The sequence below is a fragment of the Macaca mulatta genome, chromosome 3 (genome assembly GCF_049350105.2).
Source record: "Macaca mulatta isolate MMU2019108-1 chromosome 3, T2T-MMU8v2.0, whole genome shotgun sequence".
Classification (NCBI taxonomy): domain Eukaryota; kingdom Metazoa; phylum Chordata; class Mammalia; order Primates; family Cercopithecidae; genus Macaca; species Macaca mulatta.
In genome coordinates, this window is record NC_133408.1 from 17,131,367 (window position 1) to 17,145,818 (window position 14,452).

General features: G+C 39.4%; 2 protein-coding genes across 2 annotated transcripts; both read left to right on the forward strand.

Moving 5' to 3' along the window:
- Positions 1 to 1,038: 1,038 nt before the first annotated feature.
- Positions 1,039 to 1,566, forward strand: LOC712881 (keratin-associated protein 13-1-like). The gene has a single exon (XM_077997857.1). The coding sequence runs from the start codon at positions 1,039 to 1,041 to the stop codon at positions 1,564 to 1,566; it is 528 nt and encodes a 175-aa protein (XP_077853983.1).
- Positions 1,567 to 12,551: 10,985 nt separating this feature from the next.
- Positions 12,552 to 13,232, forward strand: KRTAP27-1 (keratin associated protein 27-1). Its single transcript, XM_001102099.4, has one exon. It carries the CDS (start codon positions 12,580 to 12,582, stop codon positions 13,198 to 13,200), a length of 621 nt encoding a protein of 206 aa, XP_001102099.3. The 5' UTR covers positions 12,552 to 12,579; the 3' UTR covers positions 13,201 to 13,232.
- The last annotated feature ends 1,220 nt before the right edge of the window (positions 13,233 to 14,452 follow it).

Genomic DNA, 14,452 nt, shown 5'->3' on the forward strand with positions numbered 1-14,452 from the left:
CCATGGTGGATAAAACACGAGTTGCTTAAAGAGGATAAGCTGAATGAGAGGGCAAATAGAAGATAATTTGTAACAAAACATCTCTATAGTAACTCTGAATACTAAAAAAATAACCAAAATCAATTAAGCTGTCCCCTCAGCTGGCTATATTTGGGGAATTCATAAAAGGGGTAAGAATACTCAAGTAGATATATCAGATGAAATGCAAATATTAACACCTTGAAAGTTTTTTGTTTTTTCACCTGCATACTCAATTGTCCATGTGATTTGGGGAGCAGAAATTACAAGCTTCACAAATTGTCTATATAGTGTGGTTCTGCTGACCTTAAAGACAGATACACCTGGGATGGCATGGGGTCCATGATTTGTTTATTACCTGAATGTTACATCACTTCTCGAAACCTCCATGGCCTCACTTCTAAATTGTTTATGACCATTTGTATCTCATAAGATGTTGGCAAAGATTAAATCACAGGACACTCTTAAATGTTGTGCATGTAGTTAATGCTTAATAAAGCATATGTAAATAATGGGAGTGGGTGGGTGCTGATGACTGTTAGGAGTACCGGTAGGAATTTGCAGGCTGAAGCTCAGAATACCCACAGTCAAGCTCAATAAAAGGGTGGCGAGGCACTATGTGTATCATGACCACCCCTTTTATTGAGCTTGACTCTTATTTCGGCAGAGAGAGAGACACAGACAGACAAAGAGATGGGGGGCGGGGGGCGGGGGGGAAGAGAGAGAGAGAGAGAGAGAGAGAGAGAGAGAGAGAGAGAGAGAGAGAAACAGAGAGAAGCCAATGGGCTTCAATAAACCGGAATTAATACACTGTTGTTAACGACAAATGATTGTGTTGAGTTATATTTATAACCTAGGTTACTTAGTCATTTGATGGAAACACATTCACAAGAATGGGGCAGGTGTCCCAGATACTGCATCACACCCAGCAGCGTGAGGGTATAAAGGTCACTGGGCACAGGCAGGGACATGAGGGCATCTTCTCAGTGCAACTCAGCTGAACTCACATCTCCTCTCAACATGTCCTACAACTACAGCTCTGGAAACTTCTCCTCCCGCTCCTCTGGGGGCTACCTGCGCTACCCAGGCTACTCCTGTGGCTATTCATACCACAGCAACCTGGTCTGCAGCACTGACCTCTGCTCTCCCAGCACCTGCCAGCTGGGTTCCTCTCCCTATAAGAGCTTTCAGGAGATCTGCTCGGACACCCCTAGCTGCCACATGTCCTGTGTGGAGTCCAGCCCCTGCCAGACCTCCTGCTACAGCCCCAGAATCTCCTTACTCTGCGGTCCCTGCCAGTCGACTTACTCTGGATCGCTAGGCTTTGGATCCAGCAGCTGCCGCTCCCTGGGCTATGGATCGAGGAGCTGCTACTCAGTGGGCTGTGGATCCAGTGACTTCAGATCCGCAGGTTATGGAGGCTGTGGCTTCTCTTCCCTGAGCTATGGATCTGGATTCTGCCACCCAACATATGTTCTCTCTAGGATGTTCCAATCTTCTGATTACAGACCAACTTGTGGATTTGGCTTCTACCGATCAACTTGCTAAGGGCTCCAAATCTCCATGTTACAATTGTTTCTCTCAAAGTGCATCTCAGCTATTATCTAGATAGAATCTATATTCTACTAACCAGAAGAGATAATTTTTTAAAACCTATTAATATTAAAATAACTTTTCTCATAGAATACTCATCTCTTTTTCTTCTGTTTTCTTGTATTTTCCCCTTCCTTTTCTAGTTAAAAATGGATCAAGAGTTGATTTCTTTTTCTTCAAATAAACTCATTTAATCTGGTATCAGATCACAAATCTTGTTGTTAGTTTTCTTTATAAGATGTCTGTTGGGAATTTGAAATCCCCACTTTTTGTCTAAAAATAAAATATTCACTTTGAAGGAAAGGAGTAGGTTCCCTAATAGGCAGAGTTTTCTAACAACAGAGAGCTAGTTCCTGGGAATTTCTGCTAAGTAGACTCAGAGATTGGACAGGGGATTATCTCTGCTTTTCTATTCGTGGCCATTTAAGCCTAATCAGGACACTTCACTTTGGTTAAACTACTAATGGGTCTAGTCTAGGAAGGAAAGATCCAGAGACAGCAGTGCTGTTTTAGCAAGTACTAGCCTGGCTGTTTTTATGAGAAAATTATTAAAATCCTACTTGTGTAATCATCCTTCCTAGACATATATAAGCCATAATAAAATTCTGAGGTCAGGATTTTAACTGACTTCAGTAGCTAGTATCATGAAACAAACGGTTTAGGTATGGATGAAATTAAACATGTATGCATTCCACTATAAGAAGAATAATATAATATCTAAGAGGCTTTTTTTCTTTTTAATGTTGGTGCTTCACTCCCTCCTCCTTTTATTTGGTCACTATAAAGCCATCTGATGTTATAGTAGAAGTCACCTGAAAACTGTTGAGACCTGGCAGTATCATGCATAGGTGACACGGACTGAGAAGTAAGACTTTACCAGTTGATATCCTGGGCTTGTATCTAGATGTAAAACCAGATAGTCCATTATATTCTTACATTAAGTGGAACACAATCATCTACATTTTCAAATATCTGAGTGGATGTGGGTGGCTTATCGTTCACTGCTCTCACAGCTGTTTTCCTTCTCGCTTTTCTTTCTATGGAAATTGAATTTTGTTTGTGCCTCCCTCCTTGTCCACATATAGTCCTGCAAATGAATGTGGTTATGCCTTAGGCTTTAGGATTGAATTTGGCTACTCTAGAGCACCCCAGTACCTACTGAAAGTGATTGGTTCAGGAATGAGCATGTGATCTGATGTAAGCCAATGAGAAACAAGGAGCCATGCGGAACAATGCTTCTGGTAAAGTTCTTTCTCTGGGGTTTCTTAAAGGGACTCTCTCTACCTCCCGAATTTGTTGTATGTGGAATGCTGCATCTGTTTTGCATATGGCCTGATTTTTTTTTTTTTTTTTTTTTTTCTTGAGACAGGGTCTCCCTCTGTTGCCCAGGCTGGAGTGCAGTGGCACAATCTCAGCTCACTATAACCTCTGCCTCCTGGGTCCAAGTGATTCTCTCCTGCCTCAGCCTCCTGAGTAGCTGGGATTATAGGTGCATGCCACCATGCCCGGCTAGTTTTTGTATTTTTTGTGGAGATGGGGTTTTGCCATGTTGGCCAGGCTGTTGACGAACTCCTGACCTCAAGTGACCTCAAGTGATGTGCCTGCCTCAGCCTCCCAAAGTGCTGAGATTACAGGCGTGAGCCACCATGCCCGACCTAACCTGAAAATTAAGTCATCAAATGAAAGAGGACAGAACCAAGAGAAATTCAGGAGAACAGAGCCTGGACCATCTCACTTCTGGACACTGGTTTATGTAAACCAGTAAAATTCCTTATTGGTTAAGCCATTTTGAATTACAATTTCTGTTACTTGTAGCTAACATGTTTTTAAATGAGACACTCATTTAAAATCTTCAACAATCCTCCTTCCCAATGAAGTCCCCTTAATATAATTGTAAAGGCCATTTGCAACCCATCTCTGCCTTCCTTCCAGCCCCTTTCTCACCACTCCTTTACCTACCTACACTTCACCAACGTACACTCCATCAATGCTACCCACTCCCATTTCCATGAACACATGGTGTAGGACTGAGATCATATACAGCCTAGGATCTATTACAGGAATATATCTCTCCTCCCTTCAAAGTTCACAGAAATATCTTTTTTCTCACCTTGTTTGTTTGTTTGGTTGGTTGCTTGCTTTTTTTTTTTTTTTTTTTTTTTTTTTAGAGACAGGGTCTCACTATGTTGTCCAGGCTGGAGTGCAGTGGCTATTCACAGGCATGATCCTACTACGGATCAGCAGTGAGTTTTCCCTTCTCCATTTCCAGTCTGGGCTAGTTTACCCCTCCTTAGGCAATGTAGGGGTCCCCTGCTCCCAAGAGGTCATCATATTGATGCAGATTTACTGTGGACATCCAATCAGCAGAGCACACTACAACCCAGAACTCCTGGGCTCAAGCAATCCTCCCTCTTCAGCCTCCTGAGTAGCTGAGACTACAAGCACATGCCATCATGCCGGGATTACCCCTTTTAAATAAACTCTATAGTCAGTAAAGTTGATTATTTCCTAAACAATACTAGCATTATATATATATATATGTGTGTGTGTGTGTGTGTACCAATTTTTAATATGTAAAAGTATTATTTTTATTCAGTACTATTTTTTACTTGTTTGTTTACCCTCATTGTACCCTCCATGAACAAAACAGAATCTTGTCTAACAGAATCTTGCCAGCAGTTAATACAGACACACCTCAGAGATATTGCAGGTTCCAGACCACTGCAAAGACTTAAAAGTCAAAATTATTTCTTGATCTGTGGGCTGCAGAATAGCTGTTCTGTTAGCAGGCATGAAAACAACATTAATCTTCTTGTACATTTCTATCAAAGCTCTTGGGTGACTAGGTGCATAGTCAATGAGCAGTAATATTTTGAAATGAATCTTCCCTTAGCAGTAGGTCTCAACCATGGGCTTCAAATATTCAGTAAACCATGCTGTAAACAGATGTGCTGTCATCCAGGCTTTGTTCCATTTACAGAGCACAGGTGGGTTAGATTTAGCATAATACTTAAGGGCTTTGTGATTTTCAGAACGGTAAATGAGCATTGGCTTGCACTTGTCACCAGCTGCATTAGCCCCTAAAAAAGAGTCAGCCTGTCCTTTGAAACTTTGGAGCCAGGCATTGACTTCTCTCTAGCTATAAAAGTCCTAGATGATGTTATCTTCCAATAGAATGCTATTTCATCTAAATTGAAAATCTGCTGTTTTGTGTAGCCACCTTCTTCAATGATCTTGGCTAGATCTTCTGGATAACTTGCAGCAGTTTCTCCATCAGCACTTACTGATTTACCTTGCACTTTTGTGTTATAGAGATGGTTTCCTTCCTTAAACCTCATGAATCAGCCTCTGCTAGCTTCTGACTTTTCTTCTAAAGCTTCCTTACCTCTCTCAGTATTCATTGAATTGAATAGAGTTAGCGCCTCACCCTGGATTAGGTTTTGGCTTAAGGTAATGTTGTGGCTGGTTTGATCTTCTATCCAGACCGCTGAAACTTTCTCCATATCAGCAAGGAGCTTGTTTTGCTTTCTTATCATTTGTGTGTTCATATAGAGTATCATTCTTCTCATTAGTATAGGTTAGCACTTTTAATTTCCTTTAAGGACTTTTCCTTTGCATTCACAAGTTAGTTATTTGGTGCAAGAGGCCTAGCTTTCAGTCTGTCTCAGCTTTCAGCATTGTCTTCCTCACTAAGCATAATCATTTTTAGCTTTTGATTTAAAATAAGAGGCATGTGACTCTTCCTTTCACTTGAACACACAGAGGCCATTTTAGGTTCTTGATTGGACTAATTGCAATATTGTTGTGTCTCCGGGAACTGGGAAGCCTGAAGAGAGGGAGGGAGACAGGGGCATGCCATTCGATGGAACCATTCTAACACATACAACATTTGATTTATTAAGTTTGTTGTCTTATTGGTATGGGAGGTGGGCAGGGAAGTGCTGGGTAGAGAAAGGTAGGTGCCTGGCTATGGCTGCACCCCCCAGGCCTGTGCCCGCGGACCTAGGTGAGGACAGACATTTCTGATTTTTGTGCCCAAATGTTGCATTACCCAAGACCACCTGGCCTGCCACGCCCCCCATCCTGTGCCTATAAAAAACCCGAAACCCTAGTGGGCATGCACACAAGCAGCTGGACATCAAGAGGAACACACCAGCAGAAGAAGACACAAGTGGCTAGACGTCAAGAGGAATGCACTGGTGTAAGAGCACACTGACAGACCCCGGCAGACCCGCAGACCATCAACTGGTGGAATGATGCGAAGTTTGGCTGGGGCAGTTAGAGGAGAGCCTGGCCACTGAGCGGGCCCAATTCCAGGGTACAACCACCTTCCCACTCCATCTCCCTTCTGGCTCCCCCATATGCTGAGAGCCACTTCCGTTCAATAAAACTTGCACTCAACTCATTCTCCAAGCCCACATGTGCTCTGATTCTTCTGGTATACCAAGGCAACAAACTCTGGGATACAGAAAGCCGCCTGTCTTTGTGATACGGCAGAGGGTGTGATTGAGCTGACTAACACAAGCTGCCTCTGGACAACTAAACTGAAAGAACACCGTAACACACGCCCACGGGGGCTACAGCTGTAAACATTCACTCCTAGACACTGCTGTAGGGTTGCAGCCCCACAACCTGTCCATCTGCCTGTTCCCCCAGAGGTTTGAGCAGGGGATCACCAAAGAAGCGAGCCACAACCCCATTGCATGCCTTGCAAGGGAGAACAAAAGAACTTTTCCCATTTCATCATATGGATGTGGTTTGTGGCACCCCAAAACAATTACAAGAATAACATTAAACATCACTGATCACAGATCACCATAACAGATAAAAGAATAATGAAAAAGTCTGAAATACTGCAAGAGTTACCGAAATGTGGCACAGAGACCTGAAGTGAGCACACACTATTGGAAAAATGATGCCAATAGCTTTGCTTAACTCAGTGTTGCCACAAACCTTTAATTTGTAAAACACGCAGTATCTGCAAAGTGCAATAAAGAAAAGCACAATAAAATGTGGTATGCCTGTACTCAATAAAAGATAAATAAATATTGAATAAATGAATGGAATTGAGCTAGGTGACAGTCCCCAGGATATGTCAATGACACATCAAACACGCATTCATTTTTGCTAGCGGAACTCTTTTTAGATAAGCTAGTTGTCACCAATCCTCTGATCATCGTCATCACAATGGATTTAGCACAATCTCAATGTCTTAATGACACACTGTCACCACTCCAGTGCCTACAGAAGTGAGACAGCTCAAAAACAAATTCACATTTCTGGATCACACACAAACAGAAAAATAGCTTCACTCAAAGATAACCTCAGAGGAAGGCAAGAACAACTATATCTGGGGAAAGAAGCAAAAACAAGGGTATAATTACTACAATAAACTATAATGCTTTCACATCCAAGATACAATGGAACAAAGGGTCGGAAAATGTGGACTGTAATACTCAGATAGTCAAAACACTGTGGTTCACTCTTTTCTCCAATTACTTATTGTTAAGAGCTGCATAGACACTGTGTAATCCTCCAACTTTTATGTTTTACTTATTTTGTTTTTTGTTTGGCTATTTGAATTAATGTGTCATATAACTGAATTGTAAGTGACCAAGAACTAGCCAAAGAAGCAAAATTATTTAGAGACAGTCTCAGAGAACAAATGATGTCACATATGCTTTACTTTATCATATTATAAAATATCTATTTCTCATTAGAAACAGAAAGCTGGCAAAATACCATTTCTATATTCCACATAAGAATTTTGAATATTCCATAACTTAAAATTTTTTTCTGTATGCATTACAGTGTCTGAGAAGGGTTATATGATACTTGATTTATTTCATAGAACATTATATTTAAGAAAAGTTATTCATTTTCCTCAATAAAAGCCTCTTTTGTGGTAGACTAATGTGCACTTGACTGCAGAAATATACTTTTAATTTATTCTCAAGAGTTGCTCTCAAATACTATAAGATTAATACTATAAGATGAATTAATATAAGATTAATACTATAAGATTAAATACTATAAGATTACTAATTTTACAGTTGTGGATCTTGACTAGCATCTGTGGGAACTAATAATGTACTGACTTCAGTCTTTGGTCTGTCCTGTTAAAATTTTATATGTAATCTTAATAAAAATCAGATGGTCTTAAATGCAAGTGAAGATTTCATACAACAGACAGATTTGACAAGATGTCATGTAATGTTAATTCTATGTTATTAAGATTCTGACTGAAAATTATAGGATGTGACAGCTGGAAAGGACCTTAGAGAGCTTCTCATCTAAACTCATTATCTTAAAAGATATTCAGAGAGGCAGAGTGACTTGTCCAAATTTATGCAGTGAATTGATGGAGCCAAGATCTCTTCACACTTTTTCTAGTATTCCTTCATTGCTATGCAATGGTTCTATATGAAACTTACTGAATGGAGATGAGGAATGGATTAGAATTAACTTAGGGCATTTGGTGAATGGAGAAGAGGAATGGATTAAAATTAACTTAGGGCATTTGGTATGAGTTTGGTTGACAAGATAAAACTAAGACAAGGATGAGGCAAATAAATTATGGTACCATTGGGATGAAGAGAGTGCCTAGGCCCAAGCATGGTGGCTCATGCCTGTAATCCCAGCACTTTGGGAGGGTGAGGCAGGAGGATCACTTGAGTCCAGGGATTCAAAACCAGCCTGGGCAGCATAGTGAAACCCCTGTCTCTACAAAATAATTTAAAATAATCAAGTGTCATGGTGTGAGCCTGTAGTCCTAGCTATTTAGAAAACCAAGGTAGGAGAATTGCTTGAGTCCAGGAATTCGAGGTTGCAAACTGTGATCACGCCGCTGCACTCCAACCTGGGCTACAGAGGAAGACCCTGCCTCTAAAAAAATAAAATAATGGTTATTTTATTTTATTTTATTTTACATTAATGTTTCTAAACAAGTGATTAAGAAGTTTAGCATAGCCATATGATCAAATATAAAGGACATATAAATTATTCAATGTTACAACTACGAAATATTGAGCTCTTAAGAGATGGAGACAAGTTCCATCCTTAATGGGAATAAGTATAATCCAATCTTTAAAGGAATGTGAAAATTAACACATAATTATAAATCAAAAACATAATCATAAACATAAAAAACTGTGCTTGTTTTTGCTTATAATTTTATATCAATCCTAGATTGACGTTATCATGAGAAGTGTCTTAGTCTGCATTAAGATTCCTAACCTAGTCAGTAATAATAGCTGTTATTATTTATCATTCAATATGTGGCAGGCAATCTGGTACCATATACAATATCTTGTTTATTTTAATTTTTAAAATGAAAAAGCCATGACATAGAAAACTTATTGAACCTGTTCGAAGTTACAGTTTGAGATTGTAAATATTGGCTTAGAATCCTGGCATTCTCACTCTAGAATTCTTATATTTAATTGCATCCTCATACCAAATGTTGATATTCCACCCTCTGGTGGTGAGGAGGTGCCACTGCAGCTGCAATCATTCCAGGAGAATGATTTCAAGTCCAGGAGAGACCAGGGAATTGTTCAACCCTTAGTAGCAAGAGTATCCAGTTACTGTATGCAATTAGGTAACCAGTTCTATCTATTTCTCAAGAATACTAGCAGATAAACTACATAATCATATATTTTCAAATGCTTACAAAGCTAATACTTAGCTTTAAGTAGGCTGCATGTAAACAATTCCTACGTCATCCCATAGTAATAAACCAGGTAACTCCCTCTATAAATCCAGCAACAACCAAAATCTGTGTTTACTCATTGAAACACTTATTAATTTGGCACTCACTTAAATAAAATGTGTGAATGCCTCATTCCAAAGAGAAAATAACTCATGGAGTGACCTTATTCACAAATGACAGACTTAACATCACCATATGAAATTTGAAGGGACTGCCCAAGTACTCACTAACTGACTGCATATTGTGAAATTAATAAGAAGGCTGCTGGCTGGAGACAGTTCTGTAAATTCCAGCCTATAGGATGTCCTGCCTATGCCTACACAATTTGGCAAGAGGACTCTGTGTTGGCATTGAAAACATTGAAAACTGGTTCCCATTTTCATGGTAAAAACATACCTACACGGCTGGGCACAGTGGCTCATGCCTGTAATCCCAGAACATTTGGAGGCCAAGGCAGGTGGATCACTTGAGGTCAGGAGTTCGAGATGAGCCTGGCCAACATGGTGAAACCCCGTCTCTACTAAAAATACAAAAATTAGCCAGGCATGGTGGCGCACACCTGTAATCCCAGCTATTTGGGAGGCTGAGGCAGGAGAATGGCTTGAACCCGGAAGGTGGCGTTTGCAGTGAGCTAAGATCAACGCCACTGTACTCCAGCCTGGATGACAGAGCAAGACTCTGTCTCAAACAATAATAAATAAATAAATAATCTACAAATAAACATGATTTTGAAATAATTGAATAAGTTTGTGCCATGCTAATAAGTAGCTTTCTTAATGATTTTGTTCTTATTAAACAAAGGGGTAGCCAAAAAAAAGACATAGTTTTTAATTTTTTTTCCTTTGAGTTCAATACTCTTGCCAATTCTTAGAAATCTTGGATATGCCAAAATTTCAAAACTATATTTCTTCAGACATTTAGTTATAATTTGAATCAATTTTTATTTAGCACCTTCTATTTATGAATTTTTGAAGATAGATACATTTATGGAGATCTCGTGATGTGGCAACAAGACACCAGGCACAGTGTTGTGGGTATGGAAGTGAGGAAGATACACATGCTTCTCCTCTTCATGGAATTCACAATTAGTGGCAAAGGTACAAAAGAGAAATAAATAAAATCATCATAAGTTAAGATGAGTTTTAAAAAGGAAAAAAATATTAGACCCTGATAATGGAATTTTTTCATATAGGATGATAGAGAGACATTCAAAGAAGTAACTCTTAAGACACAAAAGATGAGAACTATAGACAGAATGGGAGAAAGCAATGGAGGGATGAAACAGACAGGCAGCTGCGTGTGCAAAGTACAGAGGCAAGGAAAGGTTTAGTGTGCCAAGGAGCTGCATAAGGCCTGTGAGGATGAAGCATGTTGGGCAGAGCCACATGACAAGAGTTACTCTTAGAAAAATAGGGTCGGGTGTGGTGGCTCACGCCTGTAATCCCAGCACTTTGGGAGGCCGAGATGGGAAGATCACCTGAGGTCAGGAGTTCGAGACCAGCCTGGCCAACATGTTGAAACCCTGTCTCTATTAAAAATACAAAAATTAGCTGGGCATGGTGGTTGGCGCCTCTAATCGCAGCTACTCGGGAGACTGAGGCAGGAGAATTGCTTGAACCAGGGAGGCAGAGGTTGCAGTGACTCGAGACCATGCCATTGCACTCCAGCCTAGGCAACAAGAGCGAAACTTCGTCAAAAAATAAAAAATAAAATAAAATAAGAAGAAGAAGAAAGAAAAATAGGCTATGGCTAGGTCTTATAAGATGTTGTAGGGAAGGCTAAAGGAAAAAGATCTTATTCTAAGGACAATGAGAATCCATTTGGTATCTTTAAGCAAGAAAGTCACAAGCTATAATGAAGCCTCCGTGCAATAATGAAGCCTCTGTGCAATAATAAATACAAATATGTGTAAGAATTAAATGGGTGGCTGTAGGGTTCATATGGAGGGCAGAGTGAGGTATTTAAACATACAAGTGTGGTTATTCAAAATTATAAATGACTTGCATGTCTTATAAAGGTATTGTATACAAGATGAGTGTGCAGCCTATAAAGCTGAAAGTATTCAGATGTGCCCCTTTATATTTATAATATCCTCAGTCTTTCACATATCAAGGAAGTGTTTGCATAAGAATTACTGAGAATTGCTGAATGTTCTTGGGCTTCTTCAGACCTTGGAAAGGGAGTCTAGATAGTGCACTAAGACTATACTTCTATTTTATTGTCATTAGCTGAGCCAAGTATATTATAGAATATGTTACAGAAATTGTGCTGGTCCGTTCTGTGCCATGAGTATGAAACTATGCTAAGAACGATGTCCTAATGCAATAAACAAAGGAGCTGCTCATCTGTCTGCAGTCAATAAAAAAAACACAGAATAGAGAAAGATGAAAAACACATCTGAAGAAGGTTTGTTATAAAGGAAAGTAATCAACCTTTGAGAAGCACAAACACAAGTAAACAAACCACTTTGTCAAGTATAGAAAAAAGGAATTAAATCTATTAGTAATTCCGAAAAGGAAGTAATAACTCCTAAATGGGAAGATGGGGAAAGACTTCAGGAAAAGGAAGCATTTAAACTTGGCTTTCAAGGAGATGAGGGAAATGAAATGTTAGGCAAAAGACAGGTGTTCCTTGGGCAATGGCCATGTTCAGTACTTCGCATGAACAGTGAGAAGGAATGTGATCACAAAGTCCTCTCACATCCTGGTCCACTGGAGAGAACAGTATCTGAGTGGAATGAGATGGGGCTCAACTGGATCCAATTCTAACTTTAAATGTCTTGAACATCAAATTACCACATTCTGTTACATGGGCAGCTCTCAAAACCAGTGCTAAATGTTAATCAGTATTCAATTGGCCACTGCCTTATGCATTTCTTGTTGTCCACTTACCAATGTGCAGAGTCATGGTGGCAAAAAAAAAAAAAAAAAAAAAAAAGTTAGCTTGGGTGAACAGGTTTAGACTCTTATTTGACCAACCCCACCTTGAATGAGTCATCTTTGGAGCTAACATAAAAGCCATTTTGAAGATTCAAAATGGACTTACATCTTTGTTAATAAGACATCATCTTCGTGTATAACCAAAGTGCTAATGAGATGTTATCCTTCAAATTAGTTTAAGCAAGGAGTTGCAAAGAAGTCTTGAGAAGAAGCCAACACCCAGGTTTCTGAGTATATAATCGCTCCACCAAAGAATTTAATTTTCAAACTCAGCATGTTGAGTCCTTATAACCATCTTTAATTAAGGATTTTAGCAATATGCCTCATAGCCACTGCCATTCTCTCAGGAGCTTCCACAATGCCCCACCACTCTCTGCCATCACACATGGCACTAATCCTATAAGCTTTGAAGATGGATTGTGTTTGCCCAGCAGCTTCCATATCAGAACCTGGCTTCTGGACAACTTTCAAGAAACCTGCAATGAAACCACCAGCTGCCAAATGACCATTTGTGAACAGGACTTATTCACAGACGATAGCTGTGTGCAAAGTACCTGCCTCCCCGGAGTTGTCCAAACAACTTACTCCAATTCCAGGCCCTGCGAAAGGACAGCGTGCCAATCAGAAAGTTCTTCAGCAGGGCTGGCTTGTGTTTCTCAGCCTTGCCAATCAGAAAGCACTCAGCAGATGGGTTTTGTAGCCCAGAGCTGCCATCCTGCAAGCCTCAAGGGAAACAGTTGCCCACCCAAGACTTCTGAGTCTAAAAATTGCCTAACTCTGGAATGTGCCTCTAGCCAATGTCAGTCTGAGAACCCTGAATCCAGTTCCTGTAGACCTCTGGTCAATGTAACACCTGAGCCACAACTCCTGGAATCTTCTTCCAGCACTTATGAACCAACTTGCTGTGTTACTGGTGGTTTTCAATTGCCTAGTAAGTGAAGATCTGTAGGGGAGATAGCATATATTCTCATTTGGATAAATTTATTTTTGAGATACTTAAATATTTTGTATTTCTTTAAATACAAAATGTTGTATTTGTGTTTGTTAGTAAATGAACATGTCTTATTTTACTACTGTCTCCAAAGATAAGATTTTTTTTCTTGTTGTTCTTTTGGGTATGCCTAGTGGTAATCTGGGGTTGGAAAGCATGCTAACTATTTTAGAGCAGTAGGATATGATTTGCTATTAAGCAATAAGATTTGTAGCCAGGAAATAACATGAATACTTAAAGGAAACTTCACACTTTGACTGTGAGTTGCTTTCTTTGGAAATACTTAGCATTGGATCTGGCTTATTAAGTAATGTGCTACTAGTCTCAGAAATTCATAAAATATTGGAATTAAAACAAGCGCAAAAGCCTACCTAGTCCTATGAAGTATGATAGGTTCAACTCTATCAGAGGTTGACCAAGTAGTTAATAACATCAGAACCACAACTAAAATCCAGACGTATTCACTGGCCATCTGTTATTTTAGCCATTGAATCATGACATTCTTAAATTAACTATAAGATTAAGTCTTGAATAGTGCAAGGTAATTTTGAATTTCACCTCCATGGGCTTTATAACGACATAGCAACTAGAAAGCTTTATATAGAATGAACTGAAGTTTAGCAAAAAAAAACCGCTGGGTTTTTTTTGTTTGTTTTTTTTTTTTCTTCCTGATTTCATTATTTCTTAAGTATTTTTTGAGTTTGGAAAATATTCTTTGTATTAAATAAATTTGCTTTGTTTGGAAGCAAAATTTGGACTTGTCACACCATTATTTTTATTCACTCCTTTTGTGGGTGTTATGTTACAGGGTTTTTGTTTGTTTGTTTGTTACCTAATGACAAGAGTATAAATATTTAGGAGAAAAGAGAACATATCCTCTTGTTATAATTTTTATAGTGTGAACCAGAAAGGGGTAACTCATGGCAGTGGTCAACAGAAGATGGAAGATATACTCATATGAATATCATAAGACCATAGAGTGAGATGTGTGAAACTGATTAATTTTAGTTAGGTAGCTTAGCTATTCTGAAATTTTTGGTGTGCTCTTAAATTGATCTTTTTTTTTTTTTGAGATGGAGTCTCATTCACTTGCCCAGGCTGGAGTGCAGTGGCATGATCTTGGCTCACTGCAAGCTCCGCTTCCCGGGTTCACACAATTCTCCTACCTCAGCCTCCTGAGTAGCTGGGACTACAGGCGCT

What these genes read in the sequence shown, in the direction of transcription:
- LOC712881 (XM_077997857.1), top strand. Translation starts at nt 1,039, where the DNA reads ATGTCCTACAACTACAGCTCTGGAAACTTCTCCTCCCGCTCCTCTGGG.
- KRTAP27-1 (XM_001102099.4), top strand. Translation starts at nt 12,580, where the DNA reads ATGCCTCATAGCCACTGCCATTCTCTCAGGAGCTTCCACAATGCCCCA.